Source organism: Coturnix japonica, chromosome 18, assembly GCF_001577835.2.
Source record: "Coturnix japonica isolate 7356 chromosome 18, Coturnix japonica 2.1, whole genome shotgun sequence".
NCBI classification, from domain to species: domain Eukaryota; kingdom Metazoa; phylum Chordata; class Aves; order Galliformes; family Phasianidae; genus Coturnix; species Coturnix japonica.
In genome coordinates, this window is record NC_029533.1 from 8,062,891 (window position 1) to 8,090,022 (window position 27,132).

At 41.5% G+C, this 27,132-nt stretch overlaps 2 protein-coding genes and 1 long non-coding RNA gene across 9 annotated transcripts in view; 1 reads left to right on the forward strand and 2 right to left on the reverse strand.

Annotated features, from left to right (window-relative positions):
- Nucleotides 1-6,565, reverse strand: part of HLF (HLF transcription factor, PAR bZIP family member) — a 31,907-nt gene extending 25,342 nt beyond the window's left edge. Inside the window, exons 1-2 of the mRNA XM_015879676.2 lie at nt 6,268-6,565; nt 5,090-5,425 (exon numbers count right to left, since the gene is read on the reverse strand). Of these exons, the coding sequence (XP_015735162.1) occupies nt 5,090-5,425; nt 6,268-6,373 (442 nt within the window). The 5' untranslated portion in view covers nt 6,374-6,565. The remainder of the gene's footprint in view (nt 1-5,089; nt 5,426-6,267) is intronic.
- Nucleotides 6,566-6,622: 57 nt separating this feature from the next.
- The window catches only part of LOC107322073, a 39,579-nt gene continuing 19,069 nt past the window's right edge, over nt 6,623-27,132 (forward strand). For 5 of the 6 annotated variants that reach the window (XR_004309229.1, XR_004309230.1, XR_001558802.2 and 2 more), the window contains exons 1-4: nt 6,986-7,972; nt 8,374-8,569; nt 10,361-10,524; nt 26,277-26,357. This is a non-coding gene — a long non-coding RNA (uncharacterized LOC107322073). The other variant, XR_004309227.1, reaches the window with a different exon arrangement.
- The window catches only part of STXBP4 (syntaxin binding protein 4), a 42,913-nt gene continuing 32,604 nt past the window's right edge, over nt 16,824-27,132 (reverse strand). For both annotated transcript variants that reach the window (XM_015879669.2, XM_015879667.2), the window contains 2 exons: nt 25,723-25,780; nt 16,824-18,797 (listed from right to left, as the gene is read on the reverse strand). In XM_015879669.2, the coding sequence (XP_015735155.1) occupies nt 18,683-18,797; nt 25,723-25,780 (173 nt within the window). In that variant the 3' untranslated portion in view covers nt 16,824-18,682. The remainder of the gene's footprint in view (nt 18,798-25,722; nt 25,781-27,132) is intronic.

A 27,132-nucleotide genomic window follows, 5' to 3' on the forward strand; every position in this document is an offset into this window, starting at 1 on the left:
GGAAAGACAACAGTACTGAAACAAGTCTGACTCTCAGGCATCCTTCAAATATCCTCCTCAAGGGAAAAAGCACCCACAGGCTCCTATGCGTATCCTCTTCCTAATTTGAGCTGGCCCTGACTCACATACAAGGCTCTGTTGGTGTGGAAAGTGCTGATCCACACAAGAACTTTGAGACAGGCCAGGTATGTTCTATAAGAGCAGTGCAAAACCTGAGGTCTTTCTTGCTGTTTACTGTTTGAACTCCTAAGAAACTTCAAGTTCTTTCATGTAGCTGAGCAATTATTTAACCAATAATCAAATTTTGGCAGCAAATATTAAAATTAGATCTCCTGACAGAGACTCGGTGTTCTTGCTTCTAGCATTAACAAGGCTTGTTCGTTCAGCACTTTTTCCCCTGTTATCATGTGACAAGCTATTTATAATATTTGCCAGAATATATTTTGCATCTTCCTTTGATCCAGAAGGCAGTTTGTGAGGCTCGCCTGCACACTGCACCCTCCTTGCTGCTGCAGTCCTCAGAGCTGCGCTTTTCCACTTCGCTGCGGCTTCGGTAGCGGCAGGAGCACACAGCCACGCACGCATGCCTGCTGCTCCAGCAAAAGCTGTGCTGAGCAAGCTGCACAGGGGACTGCCACGTGCCTGAGCACATGGTCACGCAGGCAGCAGCCATTCAGAGCCTCACGTGAGAGGCAATGTGAAGAGCAGCTCTGGTACCAGCCTGCCTGGCGGCTTGGCCGGTCATTCCCATGTTATCACGTGGGACAGCAAGGGTCAGGAAATTCCCAGCCCTTCTTAGTGCTGGAGGTGGAATCCTCTGCCTCTGAGAAAGGGGGGCTCAGGTTATGGCTCACACAACACCTATCCACTGCTTGCAAACAAAGATTAAAGCTTCGGAGAGGATTCCTCACCCAAGCTGTCTACTGGAAGCACTGCCCTTCGCGCTGCAGAAGGGGAGGTCACATTAAGAAACACATGGGAAGGAAGACTACAATGCAGGGAGTGTTGCACACACACCCTTCTGTGGGCTGCCCTCTCACCAAGGCATTCCCCATGTGCAGCTGGAAGGCTGGATGCAGCAGAGGCAGCCATCCCCAGCTGGAGGGTACGCCCAGCTCAGAGGGGAGTGAAGAGAACACCAAAACCCACCCAGTCCAGCCCACTGTCCATCATTACAACTCTGTATCTATGCAATGAGAAAAGAGTAATGGGTAACATGCTGTAGATGACATCTGTCCGCAGAGCACATACAATATGGCATCCAATAAAAATCTTCATGCTTTTGCAGGAGGAGATTTGGGAGAGCACTATTCAAATCGAAATGGTTTTCAGCTTTCTGATCAGTGCGCTTCTGAATCTCCACTTTGTTACCGAGAACAACAATTTACATTTGGTGTATATATAATATGGAACAGATTACAAAGCTTGTTTTTCTATTTTTTCTCCCCTTTATCTTCAGGGGATCCTGCTCAAGTAGACCAGGGCACCCAGCAATCCAAGCATCACAGAGCAAAAACCACTGTCATGGAAATGCAAAGACAGGGAGGGCTTTGGGAGCTTTCCAAGGCCCTGTCTGCCCTGGGGAGCTGGGCTGTAATAATACACGGGACATCAGTGCACTCACACCTTCTGAGACAGCCCCATACCCAAAGCTTTGGTGGCAAACAAACGTGACATCTAAATCTCATAGAACACATTTTCTAAGCAGAGCATTCCTCCAAACTTACCTAATGTTTCCGAACCCAAACCCTTCACACTTCTCCCCAATTTACCCAAGTAAAGGCAACACAGAACAGGCGGATAAAAGCAACCAATAACTGTAATATCTGATCCTCCCTTTATGTACAGACAGCTATGAGTACTCCCAGTTTCCTTAAAGGACTGCACAGTTAAACGGAGGTACAGTTAATAAAGCTATCTTTATCAAGAACTCTTTCTGAAGGAGCTTAGTTTTCAACCGACTAATGAGCATCCAATACAGAGAGAAAATATGATGTTTTAACAGATGATGGCTTGCAATGCAAAAATAAATAGAAATATTGTCTATTAGTGAAAGGGGCTGTGAACAAGAGGTGAGTTTGATTCCAGTCTTACAAAACCCACTACCCTCCATGCCTGCTATTCAAAAGCAAACCAGCTTTTCCATCATAGAGATTCCCAAAACAGGATTTGATGGCAACGTAGGTGTTTATTTTAACTCTAACTGTAATCCAAAAAAAAGAAAGATGATAAACTGGTGAGACAGAACATTTCTCTAACAATCCGACAACACAAGCTGGAAATAAAAGAAAAAAAAAAAGTTCTATTTATAAGAAATTTGTTGTTGTTCCATTTTAGTTTATTCGCGTGTTTCCCTCTCTCCCCGAGGGCTTTGTAATGTCACATTTATAGCCAGTTAGTCCAGCTCTGGTGGGCCCAAGCACACTCTTTACTGGAAGCCAAGGCAAATTCACAGATCTCTGCCAGAGACAGTATAAAACAGCTATCTGTAGAAGCCAATGATGCCACTCAGATAGGTAAGCTGTGTATTTTAACACACACACACAAAATTAAATCTGAAGCCAGTTTTCTGCAGACCCCTCTATGGCTGAGATGCACCATACAGACACATAAACCATATCTGGTGTTCCAGACTCCCATACACAGCCTTCCACACACACACGCTACATGCACTGTAAGATTTGTGGCCAGCTGCATGTGATACACTGATGCTAACTGTCCCGGAGTCGCATAAAGCAGGGACGTGAGAAACACAGCATTTGATCCTCCCTTCAGCCCCAGTCCACATAGGCTTACATTATAATCTTAATTAAAACAAAGTCCAGAGTACAAAATTGTTTAAGAAGTGCTACCACCTAAAAAAGAAAATATCAGTTTTCTTAAATTAAGAGCATGAGAAATTTATTTTATTGAAACTATTTTAGACTCTGCTGTTGCTTTCTTTCCAGTAATATAAATTAAAGCAGCTACGCACAAGGAAACAGTAGTTCACATCAATTAGAATGAAAACCACACCTCGATTCATGTGAGCTTATAAAAACGGTTAAAAAAAAGTCCTGTACGACTCCTAAAAACTAAGAAGTTCCAGTGCAGTGATTTCAGCATTCACCTTCAGACAAACTTTCATATTCCAAAGCACCATATTTACCCCGGTGCTTTCATGACAACTTTAAATGGACATTTTTATTTTAATGGTTTTTCCTTTGTAGATAAATATTACTCTGCCTTAAACAGATTATTGGTAGGACTTTTTCCACGACAACACAAAAATATTCCAACAACTGGACAGCCAACAACACTACTGTTAAGACAAAGCACCCATCCATAACTGGGGAAAAAATGTTATTGCTGAGAAAATGAATGAGCTTACCCTTAAAAAAAAAAAGTTTAATAAAAAACCCATCTTATCCCAAAGATAATATGGCATGGGGAAAAAAATACCTTCAAGTTAAAAAGCTTTATCCTACCCCAGGAGACCTGACTCCTTTTACAACAAGAAACGAGCACAGTTTCTGGTGAGAGAAGTCAGTAACCCTGAGCTGCAACCAGCTCAGGGAAAAACCCGACAATCAATGAGATGAAAATAAGCCGCGCAGGCAGATGATCACAAATAAATTCTGACAGGTGATCATTAAAAGCCTGGCCCATAACCAGGCTCTCCTGAGAAGAATGAGGACAGATGATCTGCTTTTAACATATAAGTGACAGAAAATGGGGTAGCAAACCCGCACTATTTTTAAAAACTCGCTTGGGAAAAAGCAAGATTTTGTTTTATGTTCCACTCCTGCCAACACATCAGATATATTTTAACATTGGAAGCGCTCACAAGTTACTGGTTAACTACAAAATGCCTTGAAACTGAAATGCAGAAACAAAGTAAAATCCACATACAGAGAATAAACAAAATCCAGGACCAAACACACCAAACACACCAAACCACGACTTGTGGCCAAAGGCTGTTAACAGCTTTGGGGTGCTCTGGGGGTGCTTTACTTCTTTCTAATGAGAAAGGCATGTTGTAGACTTTTAAGACTTCCCTACTTGATCCTGCTTTGCAACTTTCATCCTTCTATTTATTTACTGTGCCTCCTTATCAGATGGCTCTGACAATGACTTCGCACGCTGAGCGTGGCAAGCGATCAAGCAGAATGGAGAGGAGCGGTTTCCTGCTCCCAGGAGCACGCTTTGCTCCAGCGAACCTTGTGAGAGCAGAGGAGCACAATAAGTCACCCTTGGACTTCTTTTGCAGAAGGGAAAAAAAAAACAACAAAGCTCCATGTTTTCCAAACTTTAATGTTGACACTATTCTCCAGGCCATGATCTCAGCCGTGCTCTGGTGTCAAGCCAGAGCAGTTACTCTAGATATGCTCTGGTGTCTCTAAAGGGACTGTTTGAAGTGTTAATAAACAAATAGAAGAGTTCCACTGACACCAAGGAGGTTTGAAACATGTGTTATGGTCAGAAATTGGCTCTCTGTCAATTTTTTTTTTGCCTGGAAGTAAAAGTAACTAAAGGTGTAACATGTTAACTCTGGACAGAGCTGTATTCTGACTATGCTACTTTAAGAAAGGTTATAATGTAGTTACAAGATTTAGTCCCTTCCACAAACCGTGGTTAATGTTACTACACTCAGTAAGGAATAAGATCAGCTCCAAAATTTCAAACAGGAAGCACGGTCTAAGGATTATCCTAAAAATAAGTACCAAGGCTACAGCTCAAATACGGGTAAAAACCATAACCACAGCATTCACTTTACTGGTCCATCTCCCCGTTCACTTCACACCACGGCATACACACGTTACTATTTTGTTTGCATGTTTTTCATCTGCTATTAGCCAGGCTACCAAAGAAGAAAAGACAACAGGAAAGTTTTCTTGGAATTCTTGCAGCTTCCTGACATAAGTTAAGCAAAAATCGCTACGGAGCAGCCTGACGATACCTAGAGCTACTTTCCTTCTCTGAGTACAAAAGCCATGAATCACACCAGCTCTCTCTAAACTGCCTGTCAACCGTACAGTGAGGAGCAATGATGTACAGTGGGGAGGAGGCTCAAGCCACAATCCAGAGGAAGCTCTGAGGGCTGATTTACCTGGTCTGACCGGGCTCTGCATGCAGTTCTGCGACACCATGCCTGGGTGGACTGAAGTAGAAGCCCTGCTGCTGAGGTCCATGACAGAAGGGGATGCTGAGGTAGCTTGCTGCAGACCTGGCTGGTGTGGGCTATGCTCGTGCTGGTTCGGGCTGGGTGGAATGCCATTTTCTGAGAGGAACTCTTCCAGGTCCATGTATTCCAACTGGAAAGTGTCTCCATCGTATGGCAGCGTCTTGTCCCATAATGTCGGGCCCAAGAAAGCAGACTGAGGGACTGTGGTACTGGTGCTGTCATCCTCTAGCTTCTTCTCTTTGTCTTTTTCTTTACCGAATGCTTAAACAAAACAGATAACAAAGATGTAAGAGCTGAGTATTTAAAACATTACCACTCCTTATTTCTTATAACCAAGAGTGAAGGGGAAATATTTGCTTTATAAAATCAGTTCCCCCCAATTCACTCAGTTAAGTGCACAACAGAAGGGTTGTGACAACCGAGAACCTTTGGTGGATGCAACCACGCTTGGTTTTCTCTGTTCCTTTTAGTTAAGGATCCCATTGCATGCTTGGCTTTAAAGCCAGCGTGTGAGTAACAGCAAGCTGGGAGATACTGCTGTATCCTGCTGGAAAGGAACGGTCTTGACCTAAACCTGAAGGGTTTGTTTTAAGGCAGCACTTAAAAAAAATTAAGGTCCCCTTGAATTTAATAACTGCTTTGTTTGCTTTAAGGTGGCAAGGCAACAAATTACAAAATACATCATTTGAAGAAATAGAGCTATTAATGCTTTAAAGTTCTTAACTCAGAGCGGCAAAGTCTGACCGACCCTATATTGATGTTCAAGGGTAGAATCGAAGTAAAAAGGAGTTTAAGCGCTGTTTCCTACAACAGCAGCGATGCCAAAGAGGAGCTGTAGGGTAACACCTGACTTTCCTAAGACATTATGGAGCCCTCAAAGGGTCGCAGCCCGCACGGCCCGGAGCTGCCCGTGGCTCTGCGAGGCCGAACCGGGGTTCACAGCCCTCCACGGCGGCGGGTCAGGGCGGCAGCGCCCGACACCGCACCGGAACCGTCCCGGTACCGAACCGCGGGGGGCGGCGCCGAGCCGCCATTTCGGGTCGCGCTACGAGGGGGCGGCGGGGGGGAGCGCGGGGGGCTGCGGCCGGCAGGGGAGGCCTCACCGTCATCGTGAGCGAGCGGCAGCTTGAGCGGGTTTTCCAGCAGCGACTTCAGCACCCCGTAGGTGGGAGGTAGGAACGTGGGGTTCAGCGGGAGCGGCCGCGACATGGTGGGCTTTCCCTCGGGGCGAAGCTGCGCGGCAGCGGCTCCTTCACCGTTTCACTCTGGCGGATGCAGCGGCGAAACGAGGCTCAGCGCTGTGGAACGGCTGCGGGGCGGCCGGGCACACGGAGCGGGAGAAGCGCCTCCGCCGCGCAGCTCCTCCTCCTCCTCCACCGCCGCTCCCGCTGTGCGCAGCGCGCCCCAACGCGCGCCCATGTGCAGGAGCCGCCGCCGCTGACGTAACGAGCGGCGCGGCCCCGCCATTGGAGCGGGGGGGGGAAGGAGGGAGGTGCCGGCACTGAGCGCCGCCCCGGGGCGGTGTTACCACAGCCGGGACTGCACAGCGGCACGAGGCAGCGCCGTTATCGGGGCGGAGCGGGGCTGAGCCGGTGTGTCGCTCATCGGGGCTGACCCGGGCCCGGCGCCGTTAACAGGAACCGGGTGGCAGCGCTGGGCCGTGCTGCTGGTGCATCGTGTGAGGAAGCAGCTCCTGCTCATCTGTGGTAAAAATGCACAACGAACGTTGCTGCTACAGCTTCCGTGGAAATGAGCAAGCATTACTTTCGGAGCAACCCACGTGGATGTTAAGAACAAATCTTCCCAAGATTTGGGTTTGTTTTTTTTTTATTATTTTCTGTGTGCAATTCTTCCCCAACACACACAATTCCAAACGCTCCTCAGCGTTACATTAAGGGGGCTGACCTACTTTGAGCCAATGGCGGCAGCAGCGCCACAGCGCGGAACCACAGCAACGGGCCCGACCCGCCCCCTGAGGCGCCTCAACTCACCTCACGGCACCTCAGCACTGCAATGAGTTCTGCTGAACGAACCGTGATCTGCCCCTCCGTTGTTGTTATTATTTTTTCCAGGGGTTTTTAATGAATGTGGGAGAGGTTTGGAGCAGCTCTGTGGAGATGGCAGAGGAAGTTTTCTCTTCCTCTTCTTGGGCAGCTCCAAGAGGCGATCGTTGCAGCTCTCAGAAATAAAACCGGTTAGTGCTGATGTGCTGCAAGCTGAAAGATTGATCATTTCAAGCTTTATAGCCAGTCCTGACTGTGACAGCAGATCAAACACATGCACCCGTCTGGACAGCTGACCTGGGTTGAACTCAGTGTTACTCTCAATAACGACTGCATTTTTGGAATTAATACGTTGTTATATTTTTTAAAGCAACCATAACCTCATCAAGCATTAACCAGCCTCTCCAGGCTGTTCCAAGCACCTGGTGCCCTTGGTGAATTGCTTAGACCCCACAGGTGTGTCTATGTGAAATGAGATGACACAGCTGTGCTGAGACAAGCCTCAAAGTCATTGGCCTGTTGTGCAGTTGGACACTGATCTGACCAAATGTGACCAAGGGTAACTCCCAGCTGGGGTCGGTGGGAGAAACAATTTGATCCTTTATCCGTGCTCAGCTCCTATTCCTCTCTCACTTTTGGCTCGCGTGCAGCAGGAAGGCAGTTAGGAATAGCTGTTCTTTACATGCTTAGGCTGTTTGATTTTGGAACTTGGCACTGGTTTTACTGGAGATAGAAGAGCACCCACAAGCAGAGAATGAAACATCCCATCCCCAGGCAGATCTGCAACAGGAGGAAGGAGTGAAAGGTGAGCATCTCTTCCTTATTCAGGGTTTCTAGTGAAGTCAATGACCCAGATTTCTCTGACTTGAAATGGCTGCTTTCAGCGAGCTTGCCAGAGGCATGGTGCTGGGGAAGGTCAGGCAGAATTTAGCTTCAAGTGTTCTGCATGTTCAGGCTTATCAGATCTGGATTTGTAAAGCTTCATACTGAACACCCACTAAAATCTGACCAGTGCTCTGACTCCAGACTTGCAAGGCAGCTGCCTAAAGCTTGGGATCTCTTACCTGTACTTCTGGGCTCGATTCTGTAACAGTCACCTCATTCCCAGACTTTGCTCTTATAAAAAAAATTACAGAAAACCCGTTTTTAATCTTGTGGTATTTATTAAGAACCCAGAAATACAATAAACCTCTTTACATTCTCAAGGAAGCCTGACCTGCTGCAAAACTGGGACAAGTCCTGCAGACAACAATCGACCTTCCAAACAAAGGCATTAGAAGTCAGCAATGAAAGATTCATCGTAGCAGCACACATTGTAAAAGAACAGCTAGCAGTGCAGGAGTGCTGGTTACTAACCTGTGTGCAGCTTATCCTAAAGGACTGGATCCATTAAGGCTTGCAGGTGAGATTTCCCCCCCACCCTCATTCCACCCCTCAATGTTCTCCCACTCTCATTTATATGCAGTAGTGGAAAAGATTCTTAGTGCCAAGATCAGGCTGCAGCACCCTTAAAATCTGCCCTCGTGTCTCTCTTATGGCCTATTTTTTGTTCATCTGTCATAAATAAAAACAATCAGCTGGAAACTAGCTGTTGTTATCTGAGTATCAGAATAAATACACTGAATATGTGTAATACCAGCCTACCAGGATTTTCCTGTACTTTGAAACTTACATTTGTAAGTAACAAAAAGCAATACAGAAATGAACAGCGACCACCATTTTAAGAGGCAAATGTGCCTTGCATTCTGTGCACACAACTCCTTCCTTTACTTGATACAGCAATAGATTAGATCTCTTAAGATTATGGTTTAAAAGTGCTTGGGTGGAAAGAAAAAAAAAAAAACAAAAAAAAAACCTTGGATTTTTAAAATGGGTTTCCAAATATTGAATAAGCTTTACTTATCCAAAATCTGGATTTCAGTTTTATGCTCAGTGTTTACCAAAAGGAAGTGGAGGTATTTTCCCATAACCATTTGTTGGCTCTTCCTTAGCAGTCCCCGGTGCTGCTGCCTGCTGTGACGCAGGATGGAGCAGCTGCACACTGGGGATTGTGCTCAGAGTGCAAGGAGCAGATCCTGGGCAGCTGCAGAGCAAGTCCTGCCTCTCCCTCAGCTGTGGTCAGCAGCCCCCTGCAGAGCCTCTGCTGCCTCTTTCATCTTCTGAGAGAGTAGATTAGTCATCTACCAAGAGCAAATTACTGCATCTCCTATAAGGACAGACATGTATGGAAAAAGATAGACATTAAGAGAGATGTAACAGTTGCCGTTTCAAACATGTTCCGCTCTGTACAACTATTTTTGTGCATTTAAATGAAATATGAAAGTTACAGTGGTAGCTGGCAGTTGCATCATACAAAACTTTGATGTTCACACAGACACAAGAAACCATAGAATGTTTGCTTTTCATTGCTTTATTCTGCCTTTGCCCTTTTTTAATACTGTATTTTAAAGTTATCAGCCTTGATATGTGGAAACATAGATGCATAATTATCTATATCTGGACTAAAGAATTCTTGCCTCTGCATTTTCCTGGTTATGCATTTAGACTACGAGCTATATTGAAAGCCTTGGGCAACAACCTATTCTGAAGTCATCAGACATAACTGGTTTCATATTAAAACAGATTTGCATTCATTTTACTCCCATTCAATTTGTTTTAAGCCTTTAAAAACATATATCGTTAATTACCTCGCAGTGTAGCATTTCCAAAGGCACTGGTGAGTTTTATTTTTATTTTTAAATTACCAAAGGGCATAAACATAACCAGTATTTTATGGCCATGCAACAACATATATACAAGGAAATAAGGATGTCCTCCTGTATTTTCTCTTAAATGGCTTTGACCTGGAGAATACATCACTTTGATTGACATAAGAAAGCCGTGATCTTATTTTTACTGTTTGCTATAGCTGTTTCAAACTTATCAGAGGAAGAAATAGAGGCTTTTTAGATGGCGGCTTGCCAGCATCACTAATCAGAATTTTAATGAGATTTTTTCTTTGAAGGCCTAAATTAGGTCTAATTAACAATATATAAAGCAAATATATAATGCCATAAAAGAGATGCAGCCTGCAGTCTTTTATACAGAATACGCATTTCAATCTCCTTACAAATAGAATTGTTAAGCTAAATATACATCTTTATGCTGCTTAAATTTAGGCAAAATTTCTTTACTGTTGTGCATTAATTAACAGATTGCCTTTGGAGAACATGGTCCTACACTCTGATAATAAGTTGGAAATCTCTGATGGGGATTAACACCAGCGCTTATGGCTGAAGCCCTCTCAATGAATTCTGTTCACATCGACGCAGACTCTGAAAACTCCAGTCCAACACACGCCACAGTCACAATGGCAGGGTAAGCTGTTCCCTTTTACTTCCCTCAAGTTCTTCATTTGCCACCACGGTGTCTTTGGACAGACCATGCGTTCCTATTGTTTGTGGGCTGGATAACTAGCCTGCAGCTCCCATTTCCCAACCATCATAAAAGGCACTGTTAAATTTAGCCTACAGTTTTCCTCCAAGCATTTAGGACAGAAAATCATTAACAACTACAAAACATTATCCTCAAAACACAGCACTGTTTCTTCCACTCACCACCAAAGTGCATAGCATGAAAAGAAAGAGGAATAAAGCCTAAGACATTTTTCTTTCCCGCTTGTAAGATTTTGGTGCGCTACTTACTGCTCTCTCCTGGGCTGACATCTCTCTAACATAACCAAGTTTTTTAGAAAGGGAAGCACCTTTAATTAGAGTTGCTCAGGTGCAGCTTATTGCAATTAAACAATGGAATTACAACATCTGCTTAAACAGACCATTTTATTCACAAACAGACCATTAACCAGGAAGCCTCTTTCAAAGCCTTTTTCCAAATGTAAAGCTTAGTAAACAAATCTCATTTCTTTTATCCCTGTTAAATCAAGATCACTTCTGATTCATTTAGCTCATGAAACTACAGATGAATAGCAGTGTAAAAATGGGGGAAAAAATAAACAAAGTCACCAAAGCACAGCAAAATAGAAGGAATCAAAACCCCAAGTACTCCCCCTTGCACAAACTCCAAGTCACCAGTTCAAGAGCTGCTGGATTGAAGCATTCGGAATACTTGAGCAGGATAATGCTCTAGGGATTGCTCTGGAGCAGGTCTATGTGGAAAGCTGTAAGCAGAGTTTATGTCAAATGGCGGCATCTGTAGTTAATAAGAATAGTCTCTCAAGTGCCCATTAGCTTTGAACTAACATCAGACATGTTCTAAGTAAGCTTAAACAGCCATTTCAAATGTGTATTTCTTGAAGTGTGTAAATAAATACATTCACAGCAATTTTAAGAGAAGAGCCAAACCACAGGGTAAAGTGAGCCAGAATCATTTCGCATCTGTTACAACACTCTGGATAATGTTTTGGTTGATTTATAGTGGAAATATTTGTTTTTCAGCTGGAATTTTGGTAACTCGGAACAGATGTTCACAGCAATGCTGGAATAGTGTCTACCCATACTACACTGTTAAATAAAGCACTGGTACACGTTTAAACTAACCTAGGTTGGTTTAACCTGAAATTTGATATACTGTGAAGTTAGTGAGCTTAAGAAAGATACATGGTAATGGAGATCCTCATGGAATCCAATATGATTTATTTTTCCATTTTATCAGTATCACAAGGCTTACAATGGTGCATACAAAGAACTACCAAAGCAGTTAGATTTTCTGTTTTGTGAATCTAGATGGAGAAGTGCTTGTCTATCAATTTAATATTTGTCAAAGCTATCTAGTGTTAAACCAACTCATTTTTCTGACTTTTTTTCCCCATCCTCTGCAAGTTGAGGGATGTATCTTAACCATGAGAAAGAAACAGGTTGTCACAATGATAAAGTTATACCTTTACCTTACGATGCTGGTTGTTGCTTCTAGGAACTTTCAGCTTCTCTGCTGTACTGTTCTTACTTCCCAGGAATGAGCCCCATAGTCTGGCATGCAGCTATTTAATGGTTATCCCATTTGCAGCTGTATTTCTTTCCAGGTGGCATTACTATTTTCCTAATAGCTGAAAGCATTAGCAGTGTCAGAGAGGTTTCAGTTACTCATTTCTATGTGGAGCAAATACTTTGAATGGCTGCCACTGCATTAAGCTCTTGAAGATATACACAGAGAAACTTCTTCACTGATTTGCTGAGCTCCCAGCAATGCCTGATAATACCCAGCCTTGGGCTGAGTGCTGTTAGAGGCACAGTGTCCTGCTCAGTGCTATTAAGCTGGAGACTGCACAGTGCTCAACCCCAAGTGCTTCCAGGTGGGAGAGAAAGGGAGAGGCAGAGCACCAGGAGCACAGATTTTCCTTGAGCTGCAGCTGTGTTACACCTGTGTCTCCTGCTTCTCTAAGCTCTCCCTGTGCGCTGTTAGCATTTGGAACTGGAATCTCAGCAGAAGCTTGTTGTGCAAATGCAGTACAAATGCAGATCTTATTAGAATATAACTTTTTGCAAGCAGGTTTGTATTTTTAGCAGTGACATGAGTTGCCTCCTTAGATACCATGGATACAAGCTGGCTGATTTCTGCTCCTTAAAGGAAGCCTGAACTGCTGAGAGCTTCTCTAGGTCCAGAGGGCGTGATCCTTCTAGGCTGTGAATTTCTGAGGCTGAGCTGTCTTCATTCCGTCAGAGGTGAAAGCTCTCCCTGTGCTGCAGGATCAGTCTGGCTTGAACAGAAGTTCTGTGCATATTGCCTACAAGAAAGCACAGCTTGCTCTGGGTTACCCATAGATAAGCCTGGTTTACTTAGGAGTTGTGCTGAAGTTCTTTGGAAGGCAGTCAGGTGTGATTACTGTAGGATTAGTGGCTCATGAGTAGTGTCTGCTGAAACAGTTCACTGTCACTGGGCTGTTGAAATTCCCTTGGTACTGCACCTCACTGCCACAGACTGGTTTTTAAAATCAAAGAAATGTGGGAACGCTGTATTTCTGTCATAAAGGTCTGAAAAGGAGCTGTCATGGTTGTGCCAATGTCTGTTCTGAAAAGGTAGCGCTGGATTTACTATAAATGTAAGGTTTGCTGTCCTCAAAGTTTCTGGTAAACTTTTATAAAAACTAAAATAGGTACAAGTTCCTGGGATGTGATTTTGTAGCTCTGACACACATTGCAGCTATAGACACAAAACACTGCACTTTTGATTCATTTAGAGAACACATTCTAGCACTCAAAGGGCCCCTTATGATCAGGCATCAGCACAGACAGCAAAAAAAAAAAAAAAAAAAAAAAGTTGTGATTTTCTTCAACACTTAAAGGAGTTTCTTTCAAAATCACAAAATTCAGTTGATTTAGCTCTTCTCCAGCAGGTACATGCAGCAGGGGAGGAGCTGCTGAGCTCTACTAGGAGGCCATGACACTGAGCACAGTGCAGTGAATGCAGTGCAGGCTGCGCCTTGCCTGCCCAGTGCCTGTGACCTGGATTCAAAAGGCTTGAATCCAGCTGGATCCTGCTGTAATCTATGATTTTAATCCTCTCTCCTCCCCCAGAATTGCATGAACTGCAGTCATGGCTGAGGTTCATATCCAGAATCTGCACATAGATTAAAAAAATTCTTGACAGAAAAGCTCTCAAGAATATCTTTCATCAAGCAGCAGTCACTACTGATAATTACCACGCTTTCATCTGTAGCTGTCATTGCACTGTAAAAAGTGGCTGTTATAGTGGCTGTTACTCCCATTTTAGAGAAGAAACAGATGTTCTAGGGACTTCTGAACAGATTAATACAGAAATTGCATGCCTAAAAGGTCTTCTAGAAAATCCTGTCATTATCACATGACTGATTTTGTTCAGTGCACCCAGGAATTCAGCAGATCTGCTGCTTGTGCTTCGCTTCTCTTATTTGTTTTAAAGCAGTAGTTTTGGAGTTTTCATGTCACTTCTGTTCTAGGGCAAAGCTGAAATGGCACTGGCGATCAGCAGTTTCTTTTCAAGGCAAACTTTCAGGTAGGGATTTGTTTGGAACTTCTTGAGGCTTAATTTGGCTTTCTGATCAAGAGACACAGAAGTCGCATTTGTGCAATCCAATTAGGCGCCATCCCTGGCAGGGACATGGCGTAATGCACGTACATCCAGCTGACTCACTGTCCTTCCATGCTCTCAAAGCCTTCAGCCTCAGTTGCAGAGCCATGCTTCTTATCGCAGGTATTTGGGATTACTGGAGGCTCAGTTTACCTGTTTGGGAGGTGACAGAGCTGTAGTCTTTCCCTCAGAAACACACAGTAGATGACAGTGAGAAGGGCAGGAGAAGAACAGCAGGTGGATGTTGTGATGGCATTGGCAACTCGAACTACTAAAGTCAGTCATTCCTGCATGCCACTGTTTGCACCCCCAGCAGCACCATGCCCCTCAACTTACCTTTCCAATTTGTCTGCAGCATGATGTGCTGCAGGAACCTGAACATTTTTTGGAGCACTATAGCCCATATTAGCTGCTACTTCAGCACATAGAATTGTAACTAGTTAAGCACATACGTATTTTTGAGAAGTTAAGTTCAAGTGACTGTACTACATGCCAAAATGAGCAGACAGAGAAATGAATGAGATAACGTTAATTGCATTTAAACATTTTCCTTTAGTGATAAAACAGTTCCTTTCAGTTGCATCTTCCAAGTAGCCAAATAAGAAGACCATCAGTCTTTAACTCTGCAGGTAGTCTTATTTCCTGTTCCTCTGCACCTTTATCCTTTACAACACATTCTGTATTTAATTTTAAGGAACAGGATGTTCTGAGAGTGACAGGCAGCTTTCTTAATGGGCTCATCAGCTCCTCTTCATGCCATGACATCAATTATGTACAGTTGTCTTTGACTCGGAATTTGTAACCCCCATGGTGACTAATTACAGTACCTAATGTTAGAGTCCCTGGTGGCACAGGCTAGAGATTAATAAACGCAGTTCAGCCTGCTGCCTGGGGACTGAAAACTTCACAATCCCTGGAGAGCTCATGGCTCTTGGATTTTTGAGGCCACTGTAGTTGGAAAGGAATGGTGATGTGTTACCATCCTCCTTGGAGTACAAATGAGAACATGAGAAGGAATCCCGATGCTAAGATTGTCTCTTTCCCATATTGATGCTATTACTTTTTTTTTATTTTAGGCCACAAACATCATTTTAAATCTTTTTCTATTTTAATCATGTTTTAAAGAATTCGCATATGAGAGCAAGGAACGTTCTTAATGATAATAATAATTGGGCCATAGGGAAATGGTGACTGCTTAATAGATAGAGAGCAGGGTACTTTAAAAGAGATTAAGGCATTTCTGATGATTTTGTGGTTTCTGGGAGTCAGGTTGAAATCATGACTTATCCAAACTCTGGCCAAACTGCTGATTTTCCATGGTTTCTTTTACCCAAGAGATCTTCAGGTAATGATATCAGACTACCAGCTCTGTGTTAGTTCACTTCATCTCTTGTTGAGGCAGTTTAAAAGGGAAGAATCTCTTTGAAAGCAGGAGTTTAAAATCAGAGATGGCCTTATGGACTCAGGGGCAAACTGCAGGGGATATGCAGACTTCCCAGATAACTTCCTAAGTGGGCATAACTGGGAAGAAGGTGTGCATTGGACTTGTTTTCCATATATTCCCTTTGAATGGACAGCTTCAAGTAGTTTGGATTTGACTTGGGTACTAAGTCAAATCGCTATGGCGACAAAATCAGTATTGGTCGTTGGATTTTAACTTCCTGAATAGTGAAGTCAAGTCATTCCCATCCTAACTCCTAATTTATCTCAAAAGAATGTTACAAAAATATCAACCTACTAGATCCATGGCAATATTAGGCAATATTTGTGGGAAAAAGAGTCTGGAATGAACAGCGAATAGTCAAACTACCAAAAATGCAAAAGGAACCTGGATGAAACTACCTGTGAGACAGCTGGTATTTTTAGTATTATGTGAAATCAATCCCCAGGGAAAGGCAAAGCTAGTTAGAAAGGACAGAGGGCAGGCTTTATTCATTAGTAGCTGATTTTTGGTACACTATCACTGTAGGCTGTGAGGAGAAGGACTTACTAAGATATTTAGGTACCTAAACATGCCTAGCAGCATTTATAGCAGCATCTAAGTAGGTTAGGTACCTAATTCCCATTAACTCCATCAACTTCTTTAAGCTGCTAAACATCACTGTAAAGCTGGTACCAGTGTGAGCTGACAGGTGCCTCTATTTAAACTGATGTGGCTGTATTCATTAGCAGCAGCTGAAGTCTAAGCTCATGTTTCTTGCTCAGCTCAAGAAATGCACTGGGAGCTACCTGGGAAATAGTTGATTTGTTGAGACCTTGAGTAGTCTTACAAGGAAATTTCTTAGCAAAGCTGAATACCTAATATGTCCACGTGGGTATCTATGTTAAGCTATTTGCTTTGGTGGCAGCAAATGTGCCATTTAAAGTTGACAGTATTTGCAGTATTTGAAGGGCAGAATGGTGCAAATATTCAGGTAAGGATTAACACCAGTGTTTACCAGAAGAGTATTTTTCATTGTCACCTTTATGTGGAAAGTAAACAAAAGATACAGGGATTATTTCTGGCCCTATGGCCATCCCTTTCCAAAGCCGTACATTCATTATTTGAAAGGGTATAAAATGAACTTTTTTTTTTCCCACATCATTTTTTAAATTCTGCAATAAGAACAGGAAGCCAATGTTTACAGTGCTGTTTATTTTGACAACTGTTCTTTACAAATTCTTCTAAAGTTATCCTAGAACCGTTTTCTCAATATACATAGTTCAGTTTAATCAAAATAATTTCACAAAATACTTCACAGAAAGGAAGAGACAAGGGGAGATACAGAGAAATATCCTAGGAAACAAGCATGCCAGCATACAAAAATAGATTAGAACATTTGGAAATTGTAGGTATGAAAATGTAGCCTCAACAGCAGAGCAGCTGAACTAGTGGATTATCTGAAGAGGTAATGCTTACCAGAGAAAAAGCTAGATAGATGTAGAGATCTATTTCTAATGACTTTAATTTCTAGGCAAATTAATAAGAGAAAAGAAACGGTCTTCATGTTTCTGAAATGTTCTCATCTGGGGGTGGAGACAGTAAGCAGAGCTGGCAGAACACCGGCATCGTGCCTTGATTTCTTCCCCTCTCGTGCACAGCAAGCTGTGTGCTGCGTTCTTAGAGCAAGAGATCATTACCAGCTCTTCAGGAAGGGCAAGCAGTATGTACACTGCTGTCCTCCTCCAGCTGATCCAACACGAGGACAGTTTTAAATTGCTGCTAGGTCTCTATAAAGCCTCTTCTGATGAAGTCTGCCTGATCCATAGTCTCTGCCCCTAAATAGCTTCTCCTGTGAAGAACACTCAGCTAGCTGTCAGAAAGCCACTAGCAGAATAAATCAAGACTGTGAGGGTCAAGTGGAGATTCAGCCTCTCTGGAGCAGAACTGGAAAACTGAAGTCTGTATGCAATCTGACTATCATGGAAGTATGAAGTGAAAGCTTCTGTCATAAAGCATCCAAATTACTTCTAAGGCTATAGTTTTGTGCCCTGGATTTCAGTCATTTTCAGTGGTCAGTGAATACTGGTAGCAGTTTCTCCCTCCTCATCACTCTCAATGTTCATTAGTCAACACCTACCATATACATATATATATAAAATACATACACAAAGTCTCTAGAAAAATATAGCATTGAATCATATATTTGTAAAGCTGGCATCATATCTCACGTGAATAATGAGATGTAAAATATCTTGTGCTATTGAGGTGCAGTGAAACCTGTTCATTTAGATCGCAGTAGCACCCCATCATTTTGTTCATCCTCTTTAAATCATCACCAAGTGTTTACAAAATGATTTTGTTCTACTTGAAGACCAATTTTGAGGAGATGACTGATTTCTGCTGATCCTGGAGGTGGTTTCACAGGTTTCATTGTACTTGAAACTTCACAGCTTCTACTGAAGTATTTGATGCACGTATGTATCGCTTTAGCAGAGTACAGAAGGAGAATAATTTTCTTTCGTGCCACATATTGTTAACCAAGTATGGTGTCCTCTACCAAAACTGCTTCTTTTTGTTTGATAACTTATCCAAGATTCATTTTCCTAAAGCCCGACCTTAAAAATAATCAGGGCTGCAATACTTGTAATTTTTAACTGCCGAATTTCTGTTAGCAAAACTCATTCACAAATTTCTTCTATAAAAATAAGATCATTCAGTAGTTACACAAAAGGCATCCATCTGCATTACACTCACTAGTGCTGGTCTTAAAAAAAAAGCAGACCTTGCATATGAATCGGGTCCTAAGATACACAGCTGATCCCTACACAGCTGGGGAAGTTACGGACTAAGAGAGACTTCTGCAGTGCCTGCATCTTTTGAGGCACCCAAGAATAAAGCCAGATAAATAAAGAGCAGAACTCCCTCAGACTTCATGGGGAGAGGTGTTATTGGGTACTACTATGTTAGACTAGAGAACATTAGAATAAATTGTTTGCTACTTCTATCTAATGTTCAGAAATCAGACAAATTACTTTCAGTCAGCAGATGCCCTCAGTGGCTCTTGGATCCCGGAGTCTCTCTTATTCCATCGTCATCATCCTCAGAGCAGAGCAAGCTCAGTGCGCTTGTTACAGGATGGATCCACGATGTTGTCTGTGTCACGTGGCTAAAAAAGGAAAGAAATGCTATTAGCAATCTAGACGGTTTACCAATCTCTGGAACAAGAAATGCCAGATGATATCCACCATTTTCAGGCCTTGTATTATCATTACAATGCTTTCAAATATTGAATTCTCTTTGTCTCACTAACCAGGAGATTTTACAAACAAAATGAGGGGTCTTCTGGATGCTAGAATCTGGAAAGTTTCACTTCCTAATAAATTAGAGTGCTTTTCTAGGAGATTAACACTGGAGTATTAACATTGCCATCATAGCAGTTAGAGATAAGGTGTTGTGCATAAGAGGAAGTTGACTGAATACTCATCATTAATATTTCTTGCAGAAAAAAAGTTGAAGAATAAACCCAAACAAGGGTGTACTTTGCATGTCTTGTATAACAAATTCTGTAGACGCTCCCACAGCCTTCATACACATTCAAGTAATAAAAGGGAGCATTATTTTGTTAAAGGCTTAAACCCCATACCTGAAAAGCAGTTTGAGCTGCTTGATATTTTTGTTAAACTTCCATATGAATGGAAAGAACCTGCTCAAACTTGGTAAGGACAGATAAATGGGATGGGCTTACTGTCTGAGGGTGAGAACACTGTACACCCTACAATTGGTAGCATGCATGCTAGCCATACTGTGTGTGGGCAAGACACAGCCTCTTCTCCCTTCTGGAATAATGTGTTCTTGGTAAAGGAAATAGCTTCTTTCGACTTAAAAAATCTTGCTAATAAATTCACCGTTTTTATAGTCAAGCCAGTGCAAAGATTATTTTTTTAATACAAGTTCATTAGAAAAAGTGGCTGAAAAATATGGCCTATATAATATAAAGTGTAAAAGACAGTTCTGATCAATAAATCTCACAACTACTAACAGACTGTACCTAAAGCTCATGCCTCTATTCACATTTCTGGTGCATAAGTTTAGCTAAACATGAAGTGTTGTGATGAAACTACTCTAGATTTACCTTTTCAGGTGAAAAGTTTGCATTTTTATCTTCAAGAATACTATAAAGAATATCTGATAATGGAAACTGATTCTCTGAAGTAGGATTTCGTGGGTCAGAGTTCCATCATGCTGCCTTATGGGTATGGAGACTGCTTTCCACCTACCTGTGTTAAGACAGAACTCCTCCCAGTACCTGAGGAATCATGGGAGCTGAAAGAACTAGATTCCATCCATTTATTCACTGCCAATGCAAGATTTATTGCCTGCAGTACCATTCTAAGTGTTTATATTGCCTTTTATCAAGCCATTTCTCAGCAACCCATTACTGAATTTAAATAAGAACCTCATTATTTTTGAATTCTTTTTTCTCATTTGATATTTACCTGTAGCATGCCTTGACCTGCTGCATACCTTAGAACTCAGTTCTTTTAAACTTGCAGTAAACTTTATCCCATCCTTCCAGTAGTACAGTTTGTTTTAAACCCTTTGTTATAGTCCTTACTAGGAAATAACTCTTATAAATAAATGCTTGGTCCAGATAGCACGTAAAAAGCAGTTGTAAAAAGACAGACATTGTAAGAAAATGTACACAATATGCACAGATGATTTAGGTAAAGAATAAATGTGTAAACCCTCTGCTATTTATTTTTAGCTCCCTACAAGTGCTGTAGCTAAAAAGCTTTGACATAATCAGTCCGAAGAGATAATCCCAGATTTTCTGGTTTGCAGAACATTCCTGTATTAGAAATACATCCTCACTGACTTGTGTGTTAGGGCCATCAATATGAGCAAGAGGGAATACAAACCTACTCTTTTAGGCATTTCAGGAAGGCTTCTTATATTTATGAAAATCAGATTATTTAAGTTAAACATTCCTTTTTTTTTTTTTCCTTTTTTCTTTTTTTCCTTCCTTTGTTAAAATTGGTTTAAAAGTGGACTCTCTTTTAAGGCATAGAGTGTATGAAAGTACCCAAGGAGCTGCTCGGTCCTGAAGGACCGCACTGACATTACCTTTCCTTGGCTGCAGGAAGATTGAGAGCACTTGTCACTGTGTCCTAAGGTGCCATAAATGTTGTTATGTTTTCTTTAATGTCCCTCAGGGACTGAAGGTTTGGCTTACTGGTAATTAAAGCTTGAGGGATATAAAGTGAAAGAAGAGACTCTCACTATTTATTCCTTGATAAAACAGTTGTCTACTAAGAAAAATGTATGAGCAATCTCAGAAGGCTGTTATCACTAGGAAGATTTACTCATCGAAGTGGCATGCTCTATCATTAAAAATTACCAACAACAAACTAATGAGCCAATCGAAAATGAAAGCAGTAATAAAAATAGGATCAGAGCCAAAGCTGAATAAGCCCAAAGGTTTGAGCGACAGGATATACAAACTTCTCACAGTTTCACAAGCCTGACCTGAATTCCACCTCGCACCACTTTTAGGCAGCTGTTGTTACCCTCGCAGGGCTGTGTCTACCAATGCCTCCTGAGGCCTCACATGAAACACACCCTGAGAAAACCCTTAGTGTGCACCACTCTGCCCCTGATGGCTCTCCCCAAATGCAGCATCCCAAGAGTACTGACTCAGCTCATAAATGCCCCAGCAGAGGAAAACTTCCTGGGAGCCTGAACTTTCCAATGTCCAGTTCTATTTATGTAAGTTGCTAAATAGGTGAAAACTAGACCTTTGATCACACCAGGCTAAGAGTAGAATTACCCAGCAGAGGCAAAAGAAATCACTGCACTGATTTCAGTGGAATTTACAAGGCTTGAGCAAAACAGTAATTTCAGCTTTAAGTATTTCCTTACTGAAATGTTAACAGCTGCTTCGTAAGACACGTCAGAACCTGGACGCAGCAGTGTTTGTGGAAGCTGAAAGAATGCTTCTCCGTTTTGGTTCTTGAAATTAAAAAACAAACAGCCTCTCAAGGAAAAAAATTACCCAACCAAAAGCAGCTTAAGATCTTAACATTCTTGTATTACGAGCTCATGTTATCATGAAATCCAAAGCCAAGTTTCCTGGTCGCACTATTTTAGCACTACTGAGGCTATTTTTCTCATAGCTGTGCAACTAGTGAAAACTAGACTAACAGAATTCCCTGCGACCCAATCACAGAATTGCAGAAGTTTACTCTTAGATCACCTATGCTACGGTTTGATCTTAATGGAACTTGATTTCTTCCTAGGTTGCCTATGGTCAGCTAGTGTCTTGCAATATAATAGTACATACTGGAATGGAATAGCAGAGGAAAAACCAAACACATGAATGTGCTGCGTTTCTGTGTCCTTTGCAATGCAGTAGAGATGCGTAGAGTGCACTTAGAAAAGGAACAGGTTTGTTTTCTCAATTGAATAAAATCAACTGTGATTTATTTTCCATTTACAATGGTACCTTTAGCTCTGCTTCACTGTTTACACTACAGAAGTTCATTTATCACACATGCCGTGCTATTCTTAGTTGAGTCATAAAACCATAAAGTTTCTGTGCATGCCCAGCTTTCCACAGAATTAGTGTTGGCCCCTTTCAGTACAAAACCAAAAGAACTAGAATATGATAAAAGAAGTTCAATTTGATATTTTCCAAAGCAGAAGCATGAATTTTTAGGTACGATTTCAAAAGCTACCAGAACACACTGTGTGTTTTCATTAACCTGTATTACACGTATTGTTTGTCTTCCACTCTCAGTTATACTGACATGCTGTCAGAGCACCTTCTGTGCCTGTCTTGTCACACTGAGGTATGCAGAGCTTCAATGTGAAGCTTCTCATTTTTAGGTAAATTAATGAAAAGTAATCATAAATCAAATGTAACCATTTCCTTTTTAATATAAGATAGAAATTCCAGATGCCCTAATTCATCTAACAGAAAGCATCCCAAAACATTGAAGTCTTTGGGAACTTCTGTGTATCTTTCAGGCAAATTTAATTTAAGATAAATGTTCTTGAGAAAAATAACAGTTAATATGGAGTAGCTGGAACCTAGTCCTGTTAAAAAGTTACAAGTGTTTACAGGGGCAAAATTCACACCTGGTCCTTACAAACTATATACATATGTAAGCAGTGGGTGGGAGTGGGAGGGAGAATAGCAAGGCCCTACCTAATTATAGGTGCCAGTCTCATGATACAGAGCTGCCATATGTTAAAGGTGAATGTAGTGGGAGGATGGAAGAGATTAATTTGATGGGTTTTCTGAGGAAAAATAATAGTGTCCCAGGTATACTGTTCAGTTGGAAGGGACCTTCAAGCATCATCAGGTGCACATTGGAATAGGGTGCCTGGATAGGTGGTGGCAACTTCCTCACTAAAAACATCCAGGGCTTGGTTTGACAGGACTCTCACTTACTTTTCAACAGAAGGTTTGATGACTCAACATCCAGAGATTCCTTCTGATCTAGACTTAGGATTTTCTCCTCTGACTGGAATTGCAGGGAACTGCTGAAAAACCCACTGGGCTACATTCAGTTGTCACTTTAAGTTAATAAGGTCAAAATCTCAACCCTTCTGAAACAAATTCACTGCTGTAAACAAGAATAGAAATACTATTCTTGTTAAATAGCGGTAAAATAGCGAAGAAGCTGGCATGTATTTCTACTAGATATCATGTGAGGGGGCATGAATCTGGGGCTGTGTGTGAGCGAAGGACTGTATTGCTGACAGGCAAATGAAATAATGCTTGCACTCTCCATTACTGTAAAGTATATCAGATTATTTCAAAACATATCTGGGGCCAAATTCAACTTTCACTCTTCAGCAGGAGAACAGAGTTACATTAGCAATGAAGCCGATCACTGCCTTTTAGTCTACTAGCATAATTTTTGTCCTTTTGATAACTTATTTTATACTACATTGCAGAACACTAAACTTGCTTTTTCTGTAATGCATACTGGAACAGAACTCAGAGAGGCTTATGCTGCTACCTGACATTTCATGGTAAATCCATACGCACGACCGTAATGCATAGCATAGCATAGCGGCACATGAGTTTATGACACACTAGGAGTCTTAAAGCTCATTTCCTCACACTTCTCTGCACTTTGTGACCAATCCTTGGCAACCTGGTTGATCAATAATAATTTACTGTGAAACCTGAAATGATTTCTTGAGTAAAAGAGGTGATTTCAAAAGTTGTCTGAAGGTACGTACGGGTGGACAAGATGATGCTTTCCAAAGTTGATGGAGAGCAGTTCAGTGCCTTAGGAATAAAGCCCTGTAAATGTTTTATTCATGTCATTTATTCACATAAGTGGGTTTTCACTTCAGTGTGTAACACAAGCCAGCTGGTTTGCTTCTTTTAAACTCTGATTTCTCATGCAGTTCATATTGCTACACCCCCTTCAGAGATATTTATGGGAATTTCACAGCAAGCTGTCTCAAGCTTATGTGCTATTAAGATTCCATTCTGGGGTGTTTACCACATTAGATTTATAGCATATAGATTTATGGACTCAGCTAGTTGATGGCACAATAAAGCACAATGGAACTGAAGGCAACTACTAAATAATACTTACACCCCTCTTGGCTTTGGATCTTCTAAACACCAAAGAATAAAAGCATTGATATTCACAGCCAAAGAGAACAAGGTTACAGTCCTAGGACAGTGAACTGTCAACTATTCAGCTAATTCCCATTTAAACAAACTAATTATCTGAATTGTCCAATTATCTGAAAAGGATGAGCTGATAAAGATGGAGCTCAAGCAAGTGCCTCCTAGAAGAGGATTTTTCCAATGATACTTTCAACATTAGGTAAAATTTTATCTTGAAATCTCCATCAAACTACATTAGAAACAAGAGACTTGCAACCCAAATAGGCACTTGAACAAAAAAACATTGGTAAATGCAGGAAAAAAAGTTTAGATCTCTTATTCTGTAGCTAGTGTATTATTTGTATAATTTGTTCTTCAAGCTTAGTTTCCAGTTATGCAGGTATAAGCCTGTATTCCAAGTGCTTTTCCCAGAACAGAACTCAGCACCCACCTTAAGCATCCAACTGTGCCATAATGTCTCCCTGTATCAACAGATGGAGACCAAGTGAACACTGCTCTGCTTAATACTTGCTCTTGTATTTATTTCCACTGCTATGAAAATGGCTGCTGATTTACTTGGATTTCCTAAATTATTTGCCTACAATTTTGTTTCTTATAAATCCCATTTAGTAACTTGTATTTGTCTGAAAATAAAAGCCACCCATTGACTAGAGCTGGAATGCACCGCTGTATGTGGTGTGTTTAAAACCTCTGCAAAAAGCCCCAACAAATCATGTCTGCTTTAATACATGTAGCCTCAGGCACAACGGGATGAGTCAAGGACAACAGAGCAGTGTTTGGGGAAAAAAACAAACCAAAAAACAAGAAACCCAACTTCCTGCTTTTCTTCACCAGTTAATATATAACCTTCATTGTTATTTCTGTGACTTCTGCAAGAGTTTGGGATAAAAGTGGCATCTCAGTGCAAGATTTGCTCCCTTTTATGTCTTTTAAGAGACTTCAGGGAAATGGACCTGCAAAAGTGTTTTCATGATGCCTGTAAGAATTAAACAGTATGTAAATTCCAGTAGCCGGAATAATTCGCTATTTATTAAACAAGAATAGAACTATTATATGAATTAGTTTTCACTATATTCTGGAAAAACAAACAAACAAACAAAAAACACAGTGTTTTACAGCAACAGAACAACTGATTCCCACAGAAGGGAACAGGTTATTACATTAAAAAAAAGTCATCTGTAGCTGCAGAGATAAGGCTGAATTCATCCCTAAAGCAGTTCTCCCCCAGATACCCATTCAGGACAGGAGGTGACCTGAAAACAACGGTCTTTCTAGTTACACCACGCTGTGAGTGCTGCAGAAACAGGAGAGCAGACAGAACTCCACCTTTTTTTGATAATTTGCTTAGTTTTTTTCCTGTTAATTCTAGTTTTAAAAATGCAGTTAGATGGAATTTTATTTTAGCTCTGATCCGTTCAGTCTCAGAAATACTCACTTGATGAAGTACTTGATTCCATCTGCTGTATAGGCTTCTTCCCATCCATAAGGTAGACCTACAATGAAATAAAAAAGATGTCTCAAGGTGTAAAGTGTAAAGTGGCACCCGCCACATGGCTTTGAAGGGGTGTAAGTTCAGAGAAGATTATAAACAAATTCTTACTCTTTTTGTTATAGATAAAAGAAAATCCTAAAAATCCTTTTTTTCTTTTCTTTGTGGACTAGAAATATACGTGCATTAAAAGATGCGTGAAAATTGTTCTGCAAAGAGCTTTAGCTTGAAAGTCATCTGGAAATGTTACTGTCTTACGAGTTCCACTATTTTTGTTCAAGTCACAGCCTATCTCAAAGACCAGCTCATTAGAACCATCTGTGAGCCTGCTTCAGATTTAAAACTTGTATTTGGAAAACATGCTGGCCCGCACACACCATATGATCTTTGAAATCTTCTTCATACCAAAGCATGCCCTGAGTGCGCGCATTTTCTGGGAGGAAAATTCTTCCTTAAAACACTGATTTTCTTTTCTCAAATTGTCACATCTTTGTTTCTAGTGTGTTTGTCTTCAAAATGGGGAAAGGAGCGGTTTCAGTTCTCAAAGAGAAACAAAGTTCATCTCAGCTACAGAAGCACCGGTAAGTGAAGCAGATACAGACCAGGTGAGAGGTAATCACAGCTGCATGTAAACACCACGTGACAAATAACAAGCATATCTACCAAAACTCAGATGGGTGACCTGAGAACTGGATCTCATAGAGCAGTGCCATCAGTTTTGTACAGCTTGAAAAAGAAAGAGCCCATCGACACATCCATCACATTTTTCCTCTCACTTTTGCCTCACATTTCCCACTTATCTCAAATGTCTTCATGTTTTCAATTCAGAATAAGTCTATGTAATCTGGCCCTCACAACTTTCCACCTACTGCCTTTGAGAAGGAATAATCCACAGCCACTTCCCCTTAATACAAAGCAGTTGCTGTGTAACAGTTTTCAGGTTCTGATTCCTACAGAGGAAAGTAGCAAAGGATGTTTTTAAGTTATAAATATGCTAGAGATCACCACTAGTTCTTCCCTTCCCTCCCATAGATTGTGGGAATTTTATTCCATTTGGATATTTTCTAATGATAAAAATGGGAATAGGATTCATCCTTAAATTGCTACCATCTTCCCCGGCCTTTCCTCATTCCTGCATGAAACACACATCCAAAACAAGTGACAACACAATTGCACTATTAAGAATAAAACTTCAGCATCTACTCTGTGCTCATTCTGATCCCATACATCACCTGCTTCATTCATCACTGATAATTACACTTTTTACGCTGATAATTTGTCTAAAATTATTTCATTTTCTTCCTTCTAAATAAAGGCTGGCACGTAGGTAGCAATGATAACCGACACTCTGTATTC